We start from the raw sequence: 24,440 nt of genomic DNA, 5'->3' as shown, positions 1-24,440 counted from the left end.
TCTTCGGAAAAAACTTGCCGTTTTTGTAACCAGCAGCATAATACTCTTCTGCATAATGCTCTTGTCACTTTTGCACCATCTACTTCTAGAAATACCGAGATCGAAAATTCTCCTAGAAGATCCAATATATGCGTTACCAATGCCCCACAAGAAACCATGCCCAAATTATTAGCAACAGCTAAAGTTAATATTATGTCTATGGATGGCTGTCACCATACCATGCGAGCCCTCATAGACCCGTGCGCGGAGTCATCTCTCATTACAGAGAATGCCGCTCAACTTTTAGGCCTACCCAGGATTAAGCGCCACTGTGTGGTGGTCGGAGTAGGCGCAAAAGCCAACAATAGTAAGGGAGTCGCACAGCTTTCAGTGTCATCTCTTCATAATAATTTCACATTTAAAACGGAAGCCTATGTGATGAAGCATGTCGTCGGGAATTTACCACACGAAACATTAGAAAAACCAGCTTGGCCGTATTTACAAAAGTTACCACTCGCAGATCCAGAGTTTTATAAAAGTAGACCAATAGATTTAATTTTAAGCGTTGAAGTTTACGAATTAATTATTTTACCAGGTTTAATTCGTAATGGCACATCACTACCAATCGCGCAAAATACCAAGCTCGGTTGGATTCTTAGTGGTACCATAAAACCAAACCAAACATATTGCAACGTCGTCATGGTCGACTTGCAGGATATACAGCGGTTCTGGGAGATTGAAGATATCTCAGACAACTCTGTAAATATTACGGATGAAGATAACCATTGCCTTCATCATTATCAACAGCATACTACGCGCAAACCAGACGGACGTTATGTTGTACGGTTACCATTAAAACCAGAGATTACCGAAAAATTGGGTGAGTCTAAAACCAAAGCCGTAGCCCAATTTCGGCAATTAGAACGCAGATTTTGTAAAAATAAAATTATCGAACAGAACTACAAACAATTTATCCATGAATATATTAATTTAAACCATATGAAGAAATGTAATAGTAATCCGATACTTCAGTGCTATTTACCTCACCATTGTGTAATCAGAACGGATTCCACGACGACTGCCACGCGAGTTGTTTTTAATGCCTCAGCGAAAACTTCGACTGGACTTTCGTTGAATGACCTTATGTACTCTGGACCAAATTTACAAGAGGATTTGTTTACTCTCATATTAAAGTGGAGGCAGTACCAAATAGCCTTCACAGCCGATATAGAGAAGATGTTCAGATTTATAGATGTCCATGATGATGACCAGCCGCTCCAGAAGATCGTGTGGAGGGACTCTGAAAAGCAACCATTAGAAGAATACCAACTTACCACTGTCACATACGGCACCAAGGCCGCACCATTCCTAGCCATGATGACATTGAAACGTCTGGCTAAGGATGAAGGTCACCGTTACCCAGAAGCAGCAGAAGTTCTGGCTACCAGGCTCTACATGGATGACCTCCTCCATGGACATCATGACCTCCAGTCTGCAAGGAGGCTGATTTCCGACCTCATAAATCTCCTTAAGTTAGGTGGATTCAATCTAAGGAAGTGGTCGTCAAATCAACCAGATGTACTACCAGATAACCAGTTACCATGCGAAGACCAAGCATATGTTTTTAAATACCAGGAATCAACCAAGGCATTAGGACTTAAGTGGCATCCCGACGAAGATTATTTCACTTTTCAATTGAATTCCGAACCAGTCAGTAAACTCACCAAAAGAAGTTTACTCTCGAATATATCGAAGATATTTGATCCGCTTGGATGGCTTTCACCAGTTACCACCAAGTTGAAACTACTCTTCCAGGAAGTATGGCTCTTAAATCTTCTGTGGGACGACGAATTACCAGCTGACATCAACACAAAATGGAAAACCATAGAGGCTGACATCACGAAAATTAGCCATATTACCATACCAAGGTGGTTGCAGTCTTCTAAGAACGACACCATTGAATTACATGGGTTTTGTGATTCATCACAAAATGCCTACGCTTGTGTTGTATACTGCAGAGTCAACAATATTACCAGCAACCAGTCTTCTGTAGTATTAGTAGCTTCGAAGTCTCGTCTCGTACCTGTAAAGAAAAATGTATCGTTACCTAGATTAGAGTTATGTGCAGCGGTTCTACTTACCAAGGTCATGAAGATCACCTGTAAATGCCTATCAGATTACAACATCAAAATCTACGGTTGGTCTGATTCGACAGCTGTGTTAGGCTGGCTCAACGGCGACCCATGTAAATGGAAACCATTCGTCGCGAATAGGGTGAAGCAGGTCATTGACATTATACCATCGAGTAGCTGGCATTATGTGTCAACAAAGGACAACCCAGCTGACTGCGCAAGTAGAGGCATTACCACAGAACAGCTGATTAACCATTCCATGTGGTGGATAGGTCCCCACTGGCTAAGATCGTTTGAAGAGTCCAAATTAACCAATAAATTATATACAACCTGCGAAGAGCTTAAAAAACCATTATTAAATATAAATGTAAACACAATTAAATATCAAAACAAGGTTATAGATAGTATAATTAGCAGATACAGCGATTTTACGCGAGCTTCAAGAGTGCTTGCGTGGGTGTTACGTTTTACACCTAAGTCATTTAATACTAATAAAATAAACTACTTAACTATATTAGAAATAAGAAAAGCTAAAAACTTAATTATAAGGCATATACAACAAGTAGAATTTTTAGAAGATATACAATATATTAAAAACCATAACCAACCTAACCCTAAGAGTAAATTATTAAAATTGAAACCATTTATTGATAACCAGGGGCTCTTGAGGGTTGGGGGGCGATTGACCAACGCCAAAATAGAAGATAGTATGAAACATCCGTGTATTTTACCACATAACCATTTGCTTACTGACATGATTATTGACCACGCGCATAAGATGACCTTTCATGGGGGTCCCCGGTTAACCCTTGCTTGGCTGCGTCAAGAATATTGGATCCTGGGAGGAAACAATGCTGTAAAGAAGAGGCTACGGAGATGTGTGCTATGTAGAAGGCACGACCCCCTGAAACACGACCAGTTGATGGGAGACTTACCACCTGCAAGAATCAACAGGACCCGCCCCTTTTACCATTTGGGGGTTGATTTTACTGGTTTTGTTGACGTCAAGTCTGCGAAGGGTAGATCAGTGAGATGTACCAAAGGATATGTCGCCGTCTTCGTGTGTATGGCGACCAAGGCTGTACATTTGGAGTTGGTCTCTGATCTCACCGCCTCAGCATTTTTGGCAGCCCTCAGAAGACTTGCGGCCAGGAGAGGATCGCCCGGTCACCTTTACAGTGACAACGGGACGAACTTTATAAAAGCAAATAGAGTTTTGCAAGAGGAGATTGTTAACTTGAAAACCATATTGAATGCCCAGTTTTATGCAGAAATAGCTGAAATGTCGATAGAATGGCACTTCAACGCACCATCTTGGCCAAGCGCAGGCGGTCTCTGGGAGGCTGCAGTGAAGAGCTTGAAATACCACCTGAAGCGAGTAATAGGAGAACAAAAACTCACCTACGAGGAGTTCTCTACTCTTCTAGCTCAGCTAGAAGGATGCCTTAACTCCAGACCTCTGTGCCCGCTGAGTGAAGACGTCGAAGACTTAGATTGTTTGACCCCTTCTCATTTTCTGTCCAGTGGACCAACATTGACCATTGTTGAGTCAGAACACGACTTACGAACCAGATGGCAGTTAGTGCAGAAGATTTACCAAGATGTGTGGAAGAGATGGAGAGCGGAGTACCTCACACAGTTGAACGCTAGGTCCAAGTGGCGACGTTCACAACCAAATTTAAATGTTGGCGGCATTGTAATTATACACGATGCTAACCTGCCACCGGGTAAATGGGCTCTCGGTCGAATCGTGCAGCTACATCCGGGGCAAGATGGGCTAGTTCGAGTAGTCTCTGTTAAAACCAAAAATGGCATTATGAAGCGACCAGTAGTCAAACTATCTCTTTTACCTATTAACCACTCCAACGACGAAGACAGTAACCAAATTCATGAAACCACTGACCATAACCAGCCGAAACACCAGTCGAACGACGATTTACCAAAACCAAAGCGACGAGCTAGAAGAGGAATTGTTAATTTATTTACCATGGCACTTATGTTGTTTACCTTTTTATTTTCACCAGCCACGTGTGCATACAACGCTATAAACTTCAACGACAGTCAAAGTTTATATTTAGATAAAATATCAACCATGCGACTAGTTCAGGACGAATGGAAACTAGTTGTATACTACGATTTAAAACCATATTGGCAAGGCAGTAAATTGTTATCCAAATATATTGATCATATGGAATATATTTGCAAGGAATCGTCAGTCAGAAACCATTGTGAATCTATTTTAATACAATTACAGCACAGTTATACAGAGTTATCGCATTACAATAACATTCTGTCGACGCAGCAGTTCCCACGCGGGCACGCGCGGCGCAGGCGCGGCCTTATCAACGCTGTGGGTAATGTTGCACACGCGCTGTTCGGTGTACTCGATGACCAATTCGCTAAGCAGTATATTCAGGACATCGATTTAATTAGGGAAAACCAAAACCATCTTGCTGCTCTATGGAAAAACCAGACTTCCGTAATAGAAGCAGAATATAATGTATTGAAGAGGATGCAAGGCTCAATTGACAAACAATATAAAATATTTACTCATTACCTTAACCAGTTAAAGAACGCTACCAATGATGTCAAGAGTCAATTGAAAGACGTGGAAAACAATAATGAATTTTTATTATGCGCTATGGCAGCTAACAGCTTGGAGTCGAATTTGAAGAATGTGCAGGATGTTCTTTTAGATACTGTTTCGGAGGTGTACTTTGGGAAGTTCAACATACATCTTTTGAAACCCGACCAGCTTCTAGAAGAATTAAATATTATTTCCGGAAGATTGTCCAACGATTTAAGTTTACCAATAGAGAACACGCATACAGAATTAACCAAAATGTACCATTTACTCAAGGTCAGAGCGAAAATGCTAAATGACTATTTTATTTTTGAAATTAGAATACCATTAGTGAGTAGAGACCATTACCAAGTATATAAAATTTATCCTGTACCAAGACGGAACGGCAAAACCATGGTCACCCTAGTTCCAGTTTCGGATTACATTGCGATCAACTTACGAAGAGACTCATTTATGACCATATCACACTTAGAATTAAATAATTGTCTTCATTTAGATACTGAGACACAACTTTGTCCTTTGGAAAAACCAATTTCTCATATGAGTCATGATGACGTCATGTGCTCCAAAGACCAGGAGACGAAGCAGTGCAGAACCAAAACTGCCAAATGTCTAGATTGGTGGTCTCAGCTAAGCGAGGTCAATACATACTTTTTCTTTTGCTGCGACTCGTATCCAGTACGTATCATCTGTGGAGAGCAAATGTTTTCCAATCATCTTAATAATAGCGGCATTATTAGGTTGGGTCCAGATTGTGTTCTGAAAGGACAAGACATTACCATTTATGCTCGGAGGCTTTAGAACAATACATTAACCATACAGACGGATATACCAGCTATAGACATTCACCCCATCAACCACATCTTTAACCAGAATAAGACGTTCGTGTCGCTGATTTCGGAGCCAGCATCAGTGATGGGTGGTTACGATCAGGAGCTAGATGATATAGGCGCAAAAATAAAACAAATGAATTCAGAGAGTGGTCTAAAGGGTGGTATATCTTATCACGACGTTCACCACTACGTCGCGATATACGTGGTGGCGGGTGTGCTGGTGGCCGGGGCCGCCGCGTACGCCGTGCGGCGGTGGTGCCCGCGCCGCAGCCGCCGCCAGGACTCCAGCGCGCCGCCCGCGCCGGCAGCCGCTGGCGCAGGGCCAGCCGCGTCGCACCCGCCGCGCCCTGAGCCGCGGGGTCTGACGAACGCAGCGTTTGTGTATAGTGTTAGTGACCAGTGTGTAAGTGTAGTTAACCACGGGCAATCTAGTGCTAGTAAAAATAGTGATAAGTGTAGTGATGAAGTGAAAGACCAATCCACTTCTCCTGTAGTGCATAGGCATAATTTTAGTGATTACTGTGGCTAGAGACATTAAGGTTACCATTAGATAATGCAAATTTGTTTATCACCTTGTCTCACGTCACTCGCTAACCATAACCATTTCTTTTTTGTACCATCTTCACCACCACTCTTTCTTCTCTCGCGGTGGCAGCATGTACGGTCAACAGCATGTCGACTGTACATCACGTTTCGCGTATCAGCGTTTACGTCGCCTCGCGTTATTTCCTAAGTAATATTGTAACCAGTTCGCGACAAGCCGCCGATCGATTCGCGTGCTCATTACCATACCAACATTTTACCATTTTACCATATAGCATAAGTTAAGGTTTCAATATACCATTTGAGCCTAACTTGTGTTTTACTCTGTACGGAACCAAACCACCGTACAGTTATGAAGAAATATTTGCTAGTTTGCTCTTTTAAAAACTTTAAATGTCTTTATGACAAGATTTGTTGATGCTAATGCTATTTGTATTTATGACGGACATATTTACTATGTACAAGTAACTATACTTCAAACTTAATACAATAACACTGTTGCACTAATATTACTTATATTTTATATATATATTATTCTTTTTTTATAACTTTTCTTATTGTTTCTTATATATGTATGATAATCCAAATAAAACTAATAACAATTAAGTTTAGTTAGGTAAATAATTCATAAGATTAAAATTTTAGATTAAATTAGAAAACTTTAATATTTTATTTTTTAACAATTAGGCCGAGGACTTTTGGACAGCCCTAGCACAGGCTTAGGTCTAATTGGGCTGCCAGTTGCAATCACCAGCCTTAAGTTTTAGTCTAATGCTTTGGTCTATAAATTATGGTGTAAATGGTTTTCACTTTTTTAAGTCTCTAAATAAATAAATAAAAATAAATCTCAGAAGTGAGGGTTATCAGTTTAAGAACATCTGTTTATATCTGTGTCGGGCAGGGTGAAGTGGGGAGCGGGTGCGAACCCGGCGTTGCGGAGCGTGCTGAGCTCGCTGGAGGGCGCGTGGGCCGAGCGCGAGGCGAGCGGCGAGCGGCTGCAGCGGGCGGGCGGCGCGCTCGCCCGGCACGCGCGCGGGGCGGCGCACCTGGCGGCCCGCGTCACGCGGCCGGCGCGCACGCTGCGGACGGCGCTGGCGCACTGGGAGAAGGTGGGTCATTGACAAACTAACTATATGGCCACTCCAGCGGGCTGAGCTCGCTGGAGGGCGCGTGGGCCGAGCGCGAGGCGAGCGGCGAGCGGCTGCAGCGGGCGGGCGGCGCGCTCGCCCGGCACGCGCGCGGGGCGGCGCACCTGGCGGCCCGCGTCACGCGGCCGGCGCGCACGCTGCGGACGGCGCTGGCGCACTGGGAGAAGGTGGGTCATTGACAAACTAACTATATGGCCACTCCAGCGGGCTGAGCTCGCTGGAGGGCGCGTGGGCCGAGCGCGAGGCGAGCGGCGAGCGGCTGCAGCGGGCGGGCGGCGCGCTCGCCCGGCACGCGCGCGGGGCGGCGCACCTGGCGGCCCGCGTCACGCGGCCGGCGCGCACGCTGCGGACGGCGCTGGCGCACTGGGAGAAGGTGGGTCATTGACAAACTAACTATATGGCCACTCCAGCGGGCTGAGCTCGCTGGAGGGCGCGTGGGCCGAGCGCGAGGCGAGCGGCGAGCGGCTGCAGCGGGCGGGCGGCGCGCTCGCCCGGCACGCGCGCGGGGCGGCGCACCTGGCGGCCCGCGTCACGCGGCCGGCGCGCACGCTGCGGACGGCGCTGGCGCACTGGGAGAAGGTGGGTCATTGACAAACTAACTATATGGCCACTCCAGCGGGCTGAGCTCGCTGGAGGGCGCGTGGGCCGAGCGCGAGGCGAGCGGCGAGCGGCTGCAGCGGGCGGGCGGCGCGCTCGCCCGGCACGCGCGCGGGGCGGCGCACCTGGCGGCCCGCGTCACGCGGCCGGCGCGCACGCTGCGGACGGCGCTGGCGCACTGGGAGAAGGTGGGTCATTGACAAACTAACTATATGGCCACTCCAGCGGGCTGAGCTCGCTGGAGGGCGCGTGGGCCGAGCGCGAGGCGAGCGGCGAGCGGCTGCAGCGGGCGGGCGGCGCGCTCGCCCGGCACGCGCGCGGGGCGGCGCACCTGGCGGCCCGCGTCACGCGGCCGGCGCGCACGCTGCGGACGGCGCTGGCGCACTGGGAGAAGGTGGGTCATTGACAAACTAACTATATGGCCACTCCAGCGGGCTGAGCTCGCTGGAGGGCGCGTGGGCCGAGCGCGAGGCGAGCGGCGAGCGGCTGCAGCGGGCGGGCGGCGCGCTCGCCCGGCACGCGCGCGGGGCGGCGCACCTGGCGGCCCGCGTCACGCGGCCGGCGCGCACGCTGCGGACGGCGCTGGCGCACTGGGAGAAGGTGGGTCATTGACAAACTAACTATATGGCCACTCCAGCGGGCTGAGCTCGCTGGAGGGCGCGTGGGCCGAGCGCGAGGCGAGCGGCGAGCGGCTGCAGCGGGCGGGCGGCGCGCTCGCCCGGCACGCGCGCGGGGCGGCGCACCTGGCGGCCCGCGTCACGCGGCCGGCGCGCACGCTGCGGACGGCGCTGGCGCACTGGGAGAAGGTGGGTCATTGACAAACTAACTATATGGCCACTCCAGCGGGCTGAGCTCGCTGGAGGGCGCGTGGGCCGAGCGCGAGGCGAGCGGCGAGCGGCTGCAGCGGGCGGGCGGCGCGCTCGCCCGGCACGCGCGCGGGGCGGCGCACCTGGCGGCCCGCGTCACGCGGCCGGCGCGCACGCTGCGGACGGCGCTGGCGCACTGGGAGAAGGTGGGTCATTGACAAACTAACTATATGGCCACTCCAGCGGGCTGAGCTCGCTGGAGGGCGCGTGGGCCGAGCGCGAGGCGAGCGGCGAGCGGCTGCAGCGGGCGGGCGGCGCGCTCGCCCGGCACGCGCGCGGGGCGGCGCACCTGGCGGCCCGCGTCACGCGGCCGGCGCGCACGCTGCGGACGGCGCTGGCGCACTGGGAGAAGGTGGGTCATTGACAAACTAACTATATGGCCACTCCAGCGGGCTGAGCTCGCTGGAGGGCGCGTGGGCCGAGCGCGAGGCGAGCGGCGAGCGGCTGCAGCGGGCGGGCGGCGCGCTCGCCCGGCACGCGCGCGGGGCGGCGCACCTGGCGGCCCGCGTCACGCGGCCGGCGCGCACGCTGCGGACGGCGCTGGCGCACTGGGAGAAGGTGGGTCATTGACAAACTAACTATATGGCCACTCCAGCGGGCTGAGCTCGCTGGAGGGCGCGTGGGCCGAGCGCGAGGCGAGCGGCGAGCGGCTGCAGCGGGCGGGCGGCGCGCTCGCCCGGCACGCGCGCGGGGCGGCGCACCTGGCGGCCCGCGTCACGCGGCCGGCGCGCACGCTGCGGACGGCGCTGGCGCACTGGGAGAAGGTGGGTCATTGACAAACTAACTATATGGCCACTCCAGCGGGCTGAGCTCGCTGGAGGGCGCGTGGGCCGAGCGCGAGGCGAGCGGCGAGCGGCTGCAGCGGGCGGGCGGCGCGCTCGCCCGGCACGCGCGCGGGGCGGCGCACCTGGCGGCCCGCGTCACGCGGCCGGCGCGCACGCTGCGGACGGCGCTGGCGCACTGGGAGAAGGTGGGTCATTGACAAACTAACTATATGGCCACTCCAGCGGGCTGAGCTCGCTGGAGGGCGCGTGGGCCGAGCGCGAGGCGAGCGGCGAGCGGCTGCAGCGGGCGGGCGGCGCGCTCGCCCGGCACGCGCGCGGGGCGGCGCACCTGGCGGCCCGCGTCACGCGGCCGGCGCGCACGCTGCGGACGGCGCTGGCGCACTGGGAGAAGGTGGGTCATTGACAAACTAACTATATGGCCACTCCAGCGGGCTGAGCTCGCTGGAGGGCGCGTGGGCCGAGCGCGAGGCGAGCGGCGAGCGGCTGCAGCGGGCGGGCGGCGCGCTCGCCCGGCACGCGCGCGGGGCGGCGCACCTGGCGGCCCGCGTCACGCGGCCGGCGCGCACGCTGCGGACGGCGCTGGCGCACTGGGAGAAGGTGGGTCATTGACAAACTAACTATATGGCCACTCCAGCGGGCTGAGCTCGCTGGAGGGCGCGTGGGCCGAGCGCGAGGCGAGCGGCGAGCGGCTGCAGCGGGCGGGCGGCGCGCTCGCCCGGCACGCGCGCGGGGCGGCGCACCTGGCGGCCCGCGTCACGCGGCCGGCGCGCACGCTGCGGACGGCGCTGGCGCACTGGGAGAAGGTGGGTCATTGACAAACTAACTATATGGCCACTCCAGCGGGCTGAGCTCGCTGGAGGGCGCGTGGGCCGAGCGCGAGGCGAGCGGCGAGCGGCTGCAGCGGGCGGGCGGCGCGCTCGCCCGGCACGCGCGCGGGGCGGCGCACCTGGCGGCCCGCGTCACGCGGCCGGCGCGCACGCTGCGGACGGCGCTGGCGCACTGGGAGAAGGTGGGTCATTGACAAACTAACTATATGGCCACTCCAGCGGGCTGAGCTCGCTGGAGGGCGCGTGGGCCGAGCGCGAGGCGAGCGGCGAGCGGCTGCAGCGGGCGGGCGGCGCGCTCGCCCGGCACGCGCGCGGGGCGGCGCACCTGGCGGCCCGCGTCACGCGGCCGGCGCGCACGCTGCGGACGGCGCTGGCGCACTGGGAGAAGGTGGGTCATTGACAAACTAACTATATGGCCACTCCAGCGGGCTGAGCTCGCTGGAGGGCGCGTGGGCCGAGCGCGAGGCGAGCGGCGAGCGGCTGCAGCGGGCGGGCGGCGCGCTCGCCCGGCACGCGCGCGGGGCGGCGCACCTGGCGGCCCGCGTCACGCGGCCGGCGCGCACGCTGCGGACGGCGCTGGCGCACTGGGAGAAGGTGGGTCATTGACAAACTAACTATATGGCCACTCCAGCGGGCTGAGCTCGCTGGAGGGCGCGTGGGCCGAGCGCGAGGCGAGCGGCGAGCGGCTGCAGCGGGCGGGCGGCGCGCTCGCCCGGCACGCGCGCGGGGCGGCGCACCTGGCGGCCCGCGTCACGCGGCCGGCGCGCACGCTGCGGACGGCGCTGGCGCACTGGGAGAAGGTGGGTCATTGACAAACTAACTATATGGCCACTCCAGCGGGCTGAGCTCGCTGGAGGGCGCGTGGGCCGAGCGCGAGGCGAGCGGCGAGCGGCTGCAGCGGGCGGGCGGCGCGCTCGCCCGGCACGCGCGCGGGGCGGCGCACCTGGCGGCCCGCGTCACGCGGCCGGCGCGCACGCTGCGGACGGCGCTGGCGCACTGGGAGAAGGTGGGTCATTGACAAACTAACTATATGGCCACTCCAGCGGGCTGAGCTCGCTGGAGGGCGCGTGGGCCGAGCGCGAGGCGAGCGGCGAGCGGCTGCAGCGGGCGGGCGGCGCGCTCGCCCGGCACGCGCGCGGGGCGGCGCACCTGGCGGCCCGCGTCACGCGGCCGGCGCGCACGCTGCGGACGGCGCTGGCGCACTGGGAGAAGGTGGGTCATTGACAAACTAACTATATGGCCACTCCAGCGGGCTGAGCTCGCTGGAGGGCGCGTGGGCCGAGCGCGAGGCGAGCGGCGAGCGGCTGCAGCGGGCGGGCGGCGCGCTCGCCCGGCACGCGCGCGGGGCGGCGCACCTGGCGGCCCGCGTCACGCGGCCGGCGCGCACGCTGCGGACGGCGCTGGCGCACTGGGAGAAGGTGGGTCATTGACAAACTAACTATATGGCCACTCCAGCGGGCTGAGCTCGCTGGAGGGCGCGTGGGCCGAGCGCGAGGCGAGCGGCGAGCGGCTGCAGCGGGCGGGCGGCGCGCTCGCCCGGCACGCGCGCGGGGCGGCGCACCTGGCGGCCCGCGTCACGCGGCCGGCGCGCACGCTGCGGACGGCGCTGGCGCACTGGGAGAAGGTGGGTCATTGACAAACTAACTATATGGCCACTCCAGCGGGCTGAGCTCGCTGGAGGGCGCGTGGGCCGAGCGCGAGGCGAGCGGCGAGCGGCTGCAGCGGGCGGGCGGCGCGCTCGCCCGGCACGCGCGCGGGGCGGCGCACCTGGCGGCCCGCGTCACGCGGCCGGCGCGCACGCTGCGGACGGCGCTGGCGCACTGGGAGAAGGTGGGTCATTGACAAACTAACTATATGGCCACTCCAGCGGGCTGAGCTCGCTGGAGGGCGCGTGGGCCGAGCGCGAGGCGAGCGGCGAGCGGCTGCAGCGGGCGGGCGGCGCGCTCGCCCGGCACGCGCGCGGGGCGGCGCACCTGGCGGCCCGCGTCACGCGGCCGGCGCGCACGCTGCGGACGGCGCTGGCGCACTGGGAGAAGGTGGGTCATTGACAAACTAACTATATGGCCACTCCAGCGGGCTGAGCTCGCTGGAGGGCGCGTGGGCCGAGCGCGAGGCGAGCGGCGAGCGGCTGCAGCGGGCGGGCGGCGCGCTCGCCCGGCACGCGCGCGGGGCGGCGCACCTGGCGGCCCGCGTCACGCGGCCGGCGCGCACGCTGCGGACGGCGCTGGCGCACTGGGAGAAGGTGGGTCATTGACAAACTAACTATATGGCCACTCCAGCGGGCTGAGCTCGCTGGAGGGCGCGTGGGCCGAGCGCGAGGCGAGCGGCGAGCGGCTGCAGCGGGCGGGCGGCGCGCTCGCCCGGCACGCGCGCGGGGCGGCGCACCTGGCGGCCCGCGTCACGCGGCCGGCGCGCACGCTGCGGACGGCGCTGGCGCACTGGGAGAAGGTGGGTCATTGACAAACTAACTATATGGCCACTCCAGCGGGCTGAGCTCGCTGGAGGGCGCGTGGGCCGAGCGCGAGGCGAGCGGCGAGCGGCTGCAGCGGGCGGGCGGCGCGCTCGCCCGGCACGCGCGCGGGGCGGCGCACCTGGCGGCCCGCGTCACGCGGCCGGCGCGCACGCTGCGGACGGCGCTGGCGCACTGGGAGAAGGTGGGTCATTGACAAACTAACTATATGGCCACTCCAGCGGGCTGAGCTCGCTGGAGGGCGCGTGGGCCGAGCGCGAGGCGAGCGGCGAGCGGCTGCAGCGGGCGGGCGGCGCGCTCGCCCGGCACGCGCGCGGGGCGGCGCACCTGGCGGCCCGCGTCACGCGGCCGGCGCGCACGCTGCGGACGGCGCTGGCGCACTGGGAGAAGGTGGGTCATTGACAAACTAACTATATGGCCACTCCAGCGGGCTGAGCTCGCTGGAGGGCGCGTGGGCCGAGCGCGAGGCGAGCGGCGAGCGGCTGCAGCGGGCGGGCGGCGCGCTCGCCCGGCACGCGCGCGGGGCGGCGCACCTGGCGGCCCGCGTCACGCGGCCGGCGCGCACGCTGCGGACGGCGCTGGCGCACTGGGAGAAGGTGGGTCATTGACAAACTAACTATATGGCCACTCCAGCGGGCTGAGCTCGCTGGAGGGCGCGTGGGCCGAGCGCGAGGCGAGCGGCGAGCGGCTGCAGCGGGCGGGCGGCGCGCTCGCCCGGCACGCGCGCGGGGCGGCGCACCTGGCGGCCCGCGTCACGCGGCCGGCGCGCACGCTGCGGACGGCGCTGGCGCACTGGGAGAAGGTGGGTCATTGACAAACTAACTATATGGCCACTCCAGCGGGCTGAGCTCGCTGGAGGGCGCGTGGGCCGAGCGCGAGGCGAGCGGCGAGCGGCTGCAGCGGGCGGGCGGCGCGCTCGCCCGGCACGCGCGCGGGGCGGCGCACCTGGCGGCCCGCGTCACGCGGCCGGCGCGCACGCTGCGGACGGCGCTGGCGCACTGGGAGAAGGTGGGTCATTGACAAACTAACTATATGGCCACTCCAGCGGGCTGAGCTCGCTGGAGGGCGCGTGGGCCGAGCGCGAGGCGAGCGGCGAGCGGCTGCAGCGGGCGGGCGGCGCGCTCGCCCGGCACGCGCGCGGGGCGGCGCACCTGGCGGCCCGCGTCACGCGGCCGGCGCGCACGCTGCGGACGGCGCTGGCGCACTGGGAGAAGGTGGGTCATTGACAAACTAACTATATGGCCACTCCAGCGGGCTGAGCTCGCTGGAGGGCGCGTGGGCCGAGCGCGAGGCGAGCGGCGAGCGGCTGCAGCGGGCGGGCGGCGCGCTCGCCCGGCACGCGCGCGGGGCGGCGCACCTGGCGGCCCGCGTCACGCGGCCGGCGCGCACGCTGCGGACGGCGCTGGCGCACTGGGAGAAGGTGGGTCATTGACAAACTAACTATATGGCCACTCCAGCGGGCTGAGCTCGCTGGAGGGCGCGTGGGCCGAGCGCGAGGCGAGCGGCGAGCGGCTGCAGCGGGCGGGCGGCGCGCTCGCCCGGCACGCGCGCGGGGCGGCGCACCTGGCGGCCCGCGTCACGCGGCCGGCGCGCACGCTGCGGACGGCGCTGGCGCACTGGGAGAAGGTGGGTCATTGACAAACTAACTATATGGCCACTCCAGCGGGCTGAGCTCGCTGGAGGGCGCGTGGGCCGAGCGCGAGGCGAGCGGCGAGCGGCTGCAGCGGGCGGGCGGCGCGCTCGCCCGGCACGCGCGCGGGGCGGCGCACCTGGCGGCCCGCGTCACGCGGCCGGCGCGCACGCTGCGGACGGCGCTGGCGCACTGGGAGAAGGTGGGTCATTGACAAACTAACTATATGGCCACTCCAGCGGGCTGAGCTCGCTGGAGGGCGCGTGGGCCGAGCGCGAGGCGAGCGGCGAGCGGCTGCAGCGGGCGGGCGGCGCGCTCGCCCGGCACGCGCGCGGGGCGGCGCACCTGGCGGCCCGCGTCACGCGGCCGGCGCGCACGCTGCGGACGGCGCTGGCGCACTGGGAGAAGGTGGGTCATTGACAAACTAACTATATGGCCACTCCAGCGGGCTGAGCTCGCTGGAGGGCGCGTGGGCCGAGCGCGAGGCGAGCGGCGAGCGGCTGCAGCGGGCGGGCGGCGCGCTCGCCCGGCACGCGCGCGGGGCGGCGCACCTGGCGGCCCGCGTCACGCGGCCGGCGCGCACGCTGCGGACGGCGCTGGCGCACTGGGAGAAGGTGGGTCATTGACAAACTAACTATATGGCCACTCCAGCGGGCTGAGCTCGCTGGAGGGCGCGTGGGCCGAGCGCGAGGCGAGCGGCGAGCGGCTGCAGCGGGCGGGCGGCGCGCTCGCCCGGCACGCGCGCGGGGCGGCGCACCTGGCGGCCCGCGTCACGCGGCCGGCGCGCACGCTGCGGACGGCGCTGGCGCACTGGGAGAAGGTGGGTCATTGACAAACTAACTATATGGCCACTCCAGCGGGCTGAGCTCGCTGGAGGGCGCGTGGGCCGAGCGCGAGGCGAGCGGCGAGCGGCTGCAGCGGGCGGGCGGCGCGCTCGCCCGGCACGCGCGCGGGGCGGCGCACCTGGCGGCCCGCGTCACGCGGCCGGCGCGCACGCTGCGGACGGCGCTGGCGCACTGGGAGAAGGTGGGTCATTGACAAACTAACTATATGGCCACTCCAGCGGGCTGAGCTCGCTGGAGGGCGCGTGGGCCGAGCGCGAGGCGAGCGGCGAGCGGCTGCAGCGGGCGGGCGGCGCGCTCGCCCGGCACGCGCGCGGGGCGGCGCACCTGGCGGCCCGCGTCACGCGGCCGGCGCGCACGCTGCGGACGGCGCTGGCGCACTGGGAGAAGGTGGGTCATTGACAAACTAACTATATGGCCACTCCAGCGGGCTGAGCTCGCTGGAGGGCGCGTGGGCCGAGCGCGAGGCGAGCGGCGAGCGGCTGCAGCGGGCGGGCGGCGCGCTCGCCCGGCACGCGCGCGGGGCGGCGCACCTGGCGGCCCGCGTCACGCGGCCGGCGCGCACGCTGCGGACGGCGCTGGCGCACTGGGAGAAGGTGGGTCATTGACAAACTAACTATATGGCCACTCCAGCGGGCTGAGCTCGCTGGAGGGCGCGTGGGCCGAGCGCGAGGCGAGCGGCGAGCGGCTGCAGCGGGCGGGCGGCGCGCTCGCCCGGCACGCGCGCGGGGCGGCGCACCTGGCGGCCCGCGTCACGCGGCCGGCGCGCACGCTGCGGACGGCGCTGGCGCACTGGGAGAAGGTGGGTCATTGACAAACTAACTATATGGCCACTCCAGCGGGCTGAGCTCGCGTGTTCGCGTTTGTCCTCGCGATAAATTATCCAAAAGGAGAATTGTCAATTTTGATATCCTACGCAAGACAATTCAACTTAAACTTGGTCTCAGAATTCAAACCTTTTTATATGTCAATTTTCAACGGACAAAGTATGCAATCTTAAAATTACAACCTTAAAAGTCGACACACCAAAGACAAGGTATTTGGTGTGAACAGGTTTGTCGTACAAAAGTAAGTCTCTTAATAGTAATAAGACAATGAAAACAGACTTACTGTTACAAATTGATGGGTAAGGCTAGTAAATAATAGTAAACAATAAATAAAATATTTTTGCCATTTATTGCAAAGTTCATGTATAAATGATTCAAATTCAAATATTTTTATTCATAATAAGATGTGAAATCACTTATTGAAAGTCAAAAAATCTACCATCCATTCCAAAATGAATGCCTCAGGCTTGAGAAGAATGGGCTCAACAAACTCAGCGGGCTTTTTTTCCATCAAAAATATGTTTTACAATTAAAGTAACATTTACAAGGTAACATTGTACAATTAAACTTATTATTTAATAGCCTGAGAGCGGTCGCTCCATTCCCAATCTGTGGTATCACTAAGAAATTCATTTATGTTATAGTAACCTTTACCACACAAACGTTTTTTAACAATTCTTTTAAGTAACGTAATACTTTTGTTTTGAACATTTTCTGGGATCTTGTTGTAAAAGCATATACATCGCCGCACAAAAGACTTACTTACTCGACTTAGCCGAGTAGTAGACATCATCAGTTTATCTCTGTTCCTGGTGTTAACATTATGGTTATGACAGTTTCTGGCAAATTCACTTATGTGCCTATGAACATGCATTACATTATCAAGAATATATTGAGAAGCAACAGTCAAGATGTTAATTTCTTTGAATTTTGCTCTAAATGATTCTCTAGGACCTAGGTTATAAATAGCGCGAATAGCCCTCTTCTGCAGCACAAATATTGTATTAATATCGGCAGCGTTGCCCCATAGCAATATATCGGTGAGTGTCTAAAATAGGTAAATAATTAAATTTTTCATGAACCCACAGGCCTGCAGTTTATCGGTGAAGTACTCGCTGCAGGTGTCCCCGGTGGAGGAGTCGCTCATGGAGATGTTGCATCCCGAAGGAAACATAGACGAGCAGTGGGTATGTAGCCCACCTCACGTTTATTGCTCTTATGAAAATTATGTATATATAAGAATTTTTTTAATTTTATTTTATTTAACTTACTACTTTAAGGTTGCGAACGTGAGCGCGCTAGTCCGCGAGATGTCCAGCGGTGCGCGCGCGGCCGACGTGGCGGGCCGCGCGCGCCTGGAGGGGGGCCGGGCCGAGCTCAGGGCCGCCTGCGAGCCGCTCGCCGCGCCCGCCGCCACCAGCATGCAGCTGCTGGAGCGACTGCAGACCCCGCTGGCGACCCTGGACCAGGTACACCTGCCGACTGGACACTGGAACCGACTAATCACAACGTTTCAACGTGGAAGCCTCGTCTGAGCTGCAAAACCATCGAGTTATTAAAGTCAACGAGGTTTATTAATAATATTGAGGTCGTATTTCAGGACGAGAATCCGGCTGAAGAGTTCCTCGACCGATGGAGAGCTGTGAACGAGAAGCTGAGCAATATCAGCAGCAGCAGCAAGGAGAGTGGCGGCGTGGAGCACGCGGCCCGCGTGGCCGCCGCCAGCGCCACGCTGCAGGTGGACCTGCCGCTGCTGGCCGAGGCGCTGCTGCAGTGAGTCATCTTGATCTCCGTAGAGCGCGTCACAGTGGTCATGAAGTTTTTTTTTTATTAAGCAACGATAGCAGCAAAGAAGTAACCTTCTGAGGCCAATAAACGTAATAATTATATATTATATGTTGAGATGGGCTGATATTGCTGATACTTATTGGTAGAGCTATAGCAATTTTTAACAAAACATAGTCTTCAATCATAAAAGTAAAAAAAAGCTGTTGCTGTGTTCATTGATCTAGCTAAAGCTTTTGACACCATTTCAAATCAGAGTTAAACGGATTCAAAGGAAATGCATTAAACTGGTTTGCTTATCTTAAGAATAGAAAACAATTTGTACGGATCGGAAATACAGTTAGCGCTGAACATGGTCCAGAAATTATGTTTGGTGTCCCTCAGGGGAGCATACTAGGACCAATTTTGTTTCATGTTTATCTTAACTACCTCTGTTCTCTACTGACAGACAGACTCTAAATCACTGTGTTAGGTGGGATATATATATATGGATATGCTGACAAAGAAAGTTCAAAGCTTGAGCTATACATGTAAATAACTTAAAAAATATTTTGAAAGTTGACCTATTATTAAGTGTACAGTTCCTTTTGTCGGTCGTTAATACACATAACTTAAACTTAAACTAAACTTGGGTGGCATTATGCAGTGCCTTAGTAATCAATGATTTATTTTCCAAAGAAAACTAATAATAATAATATTTAATTTGGTACATAATGCAAATAATTAAAAAAAAATATACAGTTTGGCCACTTTTTAAAGTCCTTAAATAAATAAATAAAATCAAAGTCAAATTTTCCTAATCGTCACCTTTTTGCTCTTAATAGTGATTTTGATTTTTATAACACTAGAAATAAGGGATTGCTTATAACAAATTCTAGTAGGCTTCATAAGATTTAGGTTTACACTTATAATAAAGTCCCAGCCACTGTTGAGGCATTATCTATAAATAAATTTGAATGTTTTATTAAAAAATGGCTCTGTCGTAAATACTACTACTTCCACAGCTGAATATCTAAGTGATCGGACGGCCTGGGACAGGATTATGATTATTTTATAGCAGTAACAATGACAGTACAATATTGTATATCCTAATTAAAGAGCGCAAAAAAAGAATGCTGGGAGAGTTTTTTTGCGTAGCTTGTTCTCTCTCAGAGCGCCATTTGTTTCCGAAGCGGTAGTAGTATCTAGTATATTAGAAAAGACATCAAAAAGAATTCTAAAGGAATCAATTTTCAGAAAATAAATGCCTCTCAACATGATATAACCGTCAGTCAGTATATTGTTTGTCGTTACAGGTTACCGCAGCAGCTCAGCGAGAGTAACAAACGCGCCGCTCGACAGCAGACCGCACTGGCCAAGCATGCCAGTAAACATGGTAATAGTCTAGTATATAATATAGTATTCTTCAATTATTTTGAATCTTAATATCATAATATCTTATATAAATAGCTAATGTTCGTACGTATGTCCACGGTTTTCTCTATCATCCGCGACTTCGATCAAATTCCCGTTGTGATGACACATACCCCTCGGTCCCCTGGTGTGCATAAGGGAGTTTGGTCGGGATGAGTGGAAGTGGGTGGTTGTGGGTGGCAAAAATGTGAAAGTATATACATCTGTCCTTCTCTAACTAATGTAAACTTCTGTAAAATTCTGAAAATCTCGGGAATGATCTAGAAAGTTCCAGAATGTGTGCAACTGATGTAATCAATCTAGAAAGTTCTAAGGCTTTCTGGAATGATTCTGAAAGTTCTTTAACCCGATCAACGTCGGGTTTCGCTGCTAGTATATTCTAAAATGATCGTAAAGATTCGAATACCTACTGGTATTTTTATTTCTTCAAAATAATTCCACTTTATGCTAAGAAAAATTGTTTTAAATTTAAATGATATATATTCGCGCCAAAAAGGGAGCCGCCCTGATCGTGTCGTCATAATAACATAAACAATGAAACGTCAAAAGTGCGGGCAATCCTTATTTATTTATTTAGAAATACCAACATTTGTTTACATTCATGCGTTATATCTTTATAATACAGACTTAATATAATGTGCTTAATGTAACAAACAATTACAGGTATCTACCACATGCTTAATAATTTTCACAAAGTAAATATTAGTTTAAGAGGAAAAAAAATATATACGCTAACAAGTAATAATGGCTAAATGATTTGGTTTTAAATTATTACTATTTAAGATTATTATATACAGGGTGTCCCGTAATCAGTGGACCAACGGGATACCCGTGATAGGGGTGGTCATCATCTCTCGAAAACACCAAATTTTACTGTTCTAGGGCCAGTAGTTCAAAAGATATGATTTTTTAAGCATTATTTTGAAAATTCTACCCTTATCAACACAAAAGTTGAAAAAAAATATTTTTTATTTTTATTTTGCCCTGTTTCTTAACTTAAGGTGGCTGAGGAAACATGTGTCTTCACAATTAAATCCATTTTTGTGAATAAATATTGCCAAATTAAAAATTAAAAACCAAAACATGCGCAAATATCAAATAACTAAATTTGCAACGTGATGTTTGAAGCAAGCTAGTGCAAAAAAAATGTATGACAGCCTTGCGGACCATTATTTAAAAAACATCTGCAGTTCATACTGATTCCAAAAAGGTATAACAATATTACATTTTACAAAAAAAATAACTTAATAACCAATTTTAGACTCCAATTGCGAGAAACATTTAAGCGCTATCTATTCTGAGAATTATTTTGTTATCGAGAGAGAGATAACACAATATGCTATCTCTTTCTCGCTCAGGTACCTTTTTCGTTTACGGGGTCCTATTGGCCGACGCCTATGATCCCCACACCCTAATTTTTCAAATTATTCTTAGTTTCATCAGAGACTTGCTCATAGCTCGTAGCTGCACACGTGTTTTTTACTTCGCTACCATTACGACTCTTTTTTTTGGTGACTGACGCTTGAATTGGACCTTGTTTGTCTTTGTGATTTGGATACTGTTTGCCCGGATTTTATAAAATGCCTAATACCTATACTCCTCGTGAATATGCTGAGATGTATTTTATTTACGGTCTGTGTAATGCAAACGCTCGGCAAGCAGCCCGTACGTATCGTGAGCGCTATCCTAATCGCGACCGCTATCCGGATCATCGAATTTTTCTCCGTGTAAATAACGCGTATTTAGAAGGCAGAATTCCCGGAGCTGCAAACAACGTGGGAAGACCTAGAAGAGTCGATGAACTTCAAATACTGGCCGAAGTGACAGAAGAACCTTCTACGAGTGTTCGTCGTATTTCAAGACGTACTGGTATAGCAAAAACAACAGTACATCGCATTTTAAAAAGAAACAGTTTATACCCTTATCATATTCAACGAGTGCAGGCACTATTACCTGCTGATTATCAACGGAGGATAGATTTTTGTGCAGAGATGCTTCGCCGATGCCGACAAGATCCACTATTTTTCAATTCAATATTATGGAGCGATGAATCGTGTTTTAAAAGAGTTGGAGTGTTTAACATTCATAATTTACATGAATGGGCTGTTGTGAATCCACGTATTGTACGAGAAGATAGATTCCAGCACCAGTTTGGAGTCAATTTGTGGGCTGGAATCTTAGATGGTAAACTTATTGGTCCATTTGAGCTCCCACCGAGGCTTAATGGTGCTCGGTACTTGCAATTTTTAAGAAATGACTTAAGTAATTTATTAGCAAATGTACCACAGGAGGTATGTGAGAGGATGTGGTTACAGCATGATGGCGCACCCGCTCATTATTGCAGACAAGTGAGGGAATATTTAAACGAGTCTTACCCAAGTAGGTGGATTGGACGAGGAGGTACAATCCCATGGCCAGCTCGATCACCTGATCTTAATCCATTGGATTATTTTTTATGGGGATATTTTAAAGAATCCGTATATGAAACCGTTAACGATAACGAAAGACAGCTAAGACAAAAACTGAATGTGGTGAGTGAAAAAGTCAAAAATAATGAAAGGGCGTTAAAAAGTTTAAAAAGAAATTTTATAAGAAGATGCCGGCTATGCCTTAGAGTAAGAGGAAGACATTTCGAACATTTATTATAAGAAATAAATAAAAAAATTCTAACTATTTACTTTTGTTTTATTGTAAATTCCGCCAAGAAATTGCTATCTAATGTTGATTTAAAATAATTATTGTCTTTTATTGTTTCACAATAATGATTAATTATACCTTTTTGGAATCAGTATGAACTGCAGATGTTTTTTAAATAATGGTCCGCAAGGCTGTCATACATTTTTTTTGCACTAGCTTGCTTCAAACATCACGTTGCAAATTTAGTTATTTGATATTTGCGCATGTTTTGGTTTTTAATTTTTAATTTGGCAATATTTATTCACAAAAATGGATTTAATTGTGAAGACACATGTTTCCTCAGCCACCTTAAGTTAAGAAACAGGGCAAAATAAAAATAAAAAATATTTTTTTTCAACTTTTGTGTTGATAAGGGTAGAATTTTCAAAATAATGCTTAAAAAATCATATCTTTTGAACTACTGGCCCTAGAACAGTAAAATTTGGTGTTTTCGAGAGATGATGACCACCCCTATCACGGGTATCCCGTTGGTCCACTGATTACGGGACACCCTGTATATTATAAAACTAAGAAACATAATTATTATGACTATATTTTATTCACTAAACTTACATACAAATAATTTACGAACTGTATGGACAGAAGTCGTGAAATTAATATCGATGTAATCGCTATATATGTTTACTATCTTGCACAGCCTAGGAATAGGAGAGTTCGCTCCAAACATACATCTTCGAACCGGTGGAACTAGCGGAGTAATTTGCTTCCGGGGATATCTACTAGGGACACGAAAATTAATTTTATTCAGAAGCTGAGGACAGTGAATCTTGTCATTTAAAAGTTTTAATACAAAGATAAGATCGATTAGAGTTCGCCTGTCTTCTAAGGAAGTCATTTTGAAAAATACGAGTCTATTAGCATAGACAGACTTTTTCTTGAAAGTCCGTTCGAATAAATTAAATGCCAAATAAATCTTTTTTGAATTCGCTCTATTCTTAACATGTGTGTCGCATAGTGAGCTCCAAACTACCGATCCATATTCCAATATGCTCCGTACCAAGGAGTTGTAAAGTGAAATTTTTAAAAAGTTGTCACGAAATACTTTTATGTTTCTAATTAAAAATCCTAACATTTTAGATGCCCGAGAGGTAACATACTCTATATGGGGAACGAAAGTTAACTTAGCATCAAAAACAATGCCTAGATCTTTAACTTGATTTAACTTATGAATAGAAGTCCCATTAATGCTATAATTGTACGCTACGTTACTGCTTTTCCGTGAAAAAGTTATAAAGTGGCACTTATCTGAGTGCATGAGTGTATAATGGTATTAAACCATACCATTATAATGGCACCATAAAGTAAGGCTCTCGAGATCTGATTGAAGTCTGGTACAGTCTTCGATTGAATTAATTTCTTTTAATATTTTCAAGTCATCGACAAAGAGATAAGGTTTTGATGATTTTATGGAATTGACGATATCGTTAATAAAAAAATTGAAAAGTAGGGGCCCTAAATGAGAGCCCTGCGGTACAACAGATGTAATAAATTGAGGACAGGAATTGAAGCCATTCACCACCACAAAAAAGTAGCGACTAGACAAATATGATCTAAACCATTCCAAAAATATGTTGGATATACCATAAGCTGATAATTTGGCGATCAAGACACTATGACACACTCGATCAAAAGCCTTACTGAAGTCAGTATATACAACGTCGACCTGTTTCTGTGCATCCAGTAATTCGGTTATAGTTTCACAGAAATCTACGAGATTGGTTATTGTTGATCTTGAAGATACAAAGCCATGTTGAACTTCATGTAAGAACAATTTGAAGTGATTTTGTAGAAAAGGACAAATTAAGGATTCTAAAATTTTGGCAAATGTGGACAAAATGGAGATTGGTCTATAGTTTTTAATTAATTCTTGAGGGCCTGACTTATGTATGGGGACCACCTTGGCTGTTTTCCAATATAATGAAAAGCATCCCGTACTGAGTGATTTATTGTATATAAATGAGGGGGGTACTTCCAACTGCTCAGCACATTCAACCACAAAAATTGAATGAATTCCATCTGGCCCAACTCCTTTATTTCTATCCAGTGATTGCAGTTTTTAAAATCATATTATAGTCAATCATATTATTGATGTTTCTAAAATAAAAAATGACTTTTCATAGTCCGTATCGTCGTTGTGTTGCTAAAATCAAATTGCTTCTACTATAGTGACGTCACAAAATGGTGGTCGGCATCACGTCACATACAGATAATAATACTATGATTTTCATTTTGAAAATATAAATAATTCTCAAGTTTTTTTATTAAATTTGTATTGAATTCGTATGTGGCAATACACTTCGTATGTGGTAATGGCAAAACACTAATAATTTTTTTTCATAATTTAATCTTGATAGATGAAAGTGACCTAATAAGTGTGTTTTGTTATATATCATTGTACGATTCCAACAGTGTTGTATACAAAGCTACCTAACTGTTTGTGCATAATATGTCACCAACGCCGCCCTTATTTAGTAGTTGATTT

General features: G+C 52.7%; 1 protein-coding gene across 1 annotated transcript in view; it reads left to right on the top strand.

The window, feature by feature from the left end:
- Positions 1-24,440, top strand: part of LOC126965401 (serine/threonine-protein kinase SMG1-like) — a 44,744-nt gene that overhangs the window by 13,026 nt on the left and 7,278 nt on the right. Inside the window, exons 3-7 of the mRNA XM_050809004.1 lie at positions 6,973-7,180; positions 17,152-17,250; positions 17,344-17,532; positions 17,664-17,836; positions 19,144-19,223. Coding sequence (XP_050664961.1) covers positions 6,973-7,180; positions 17,152-17,250; positions 17,344-17,532; positions 17,664-17,836; positions 19,144-19,223 — 749 coding nt within the window. The remainder of the gene's footprint in view (positions 1-6,972; positions 7,181-17,151; positions 17,251-17,343; positions 17,533-17,663; positions 17,837-19,143; positions 19,224-24,440) is intronic.

This window comes from Leptidea sinapis, chromosome 1, assembly GCF_905404315.1.
Source record: "Leptidea sinapis chromosome 1, ilLepSina1.1, whole genome shotgun sequence".
Classification (NCBI taxonomy): Eukaryota; Metazoa; Arthropoda; class Insecta; order Lepidoptera; family Pieridae; genus Leptidea; species Leptidea sinapis.
This window is presented reverse-complemented; position numbering and strand designations above follow the sequence as displayed.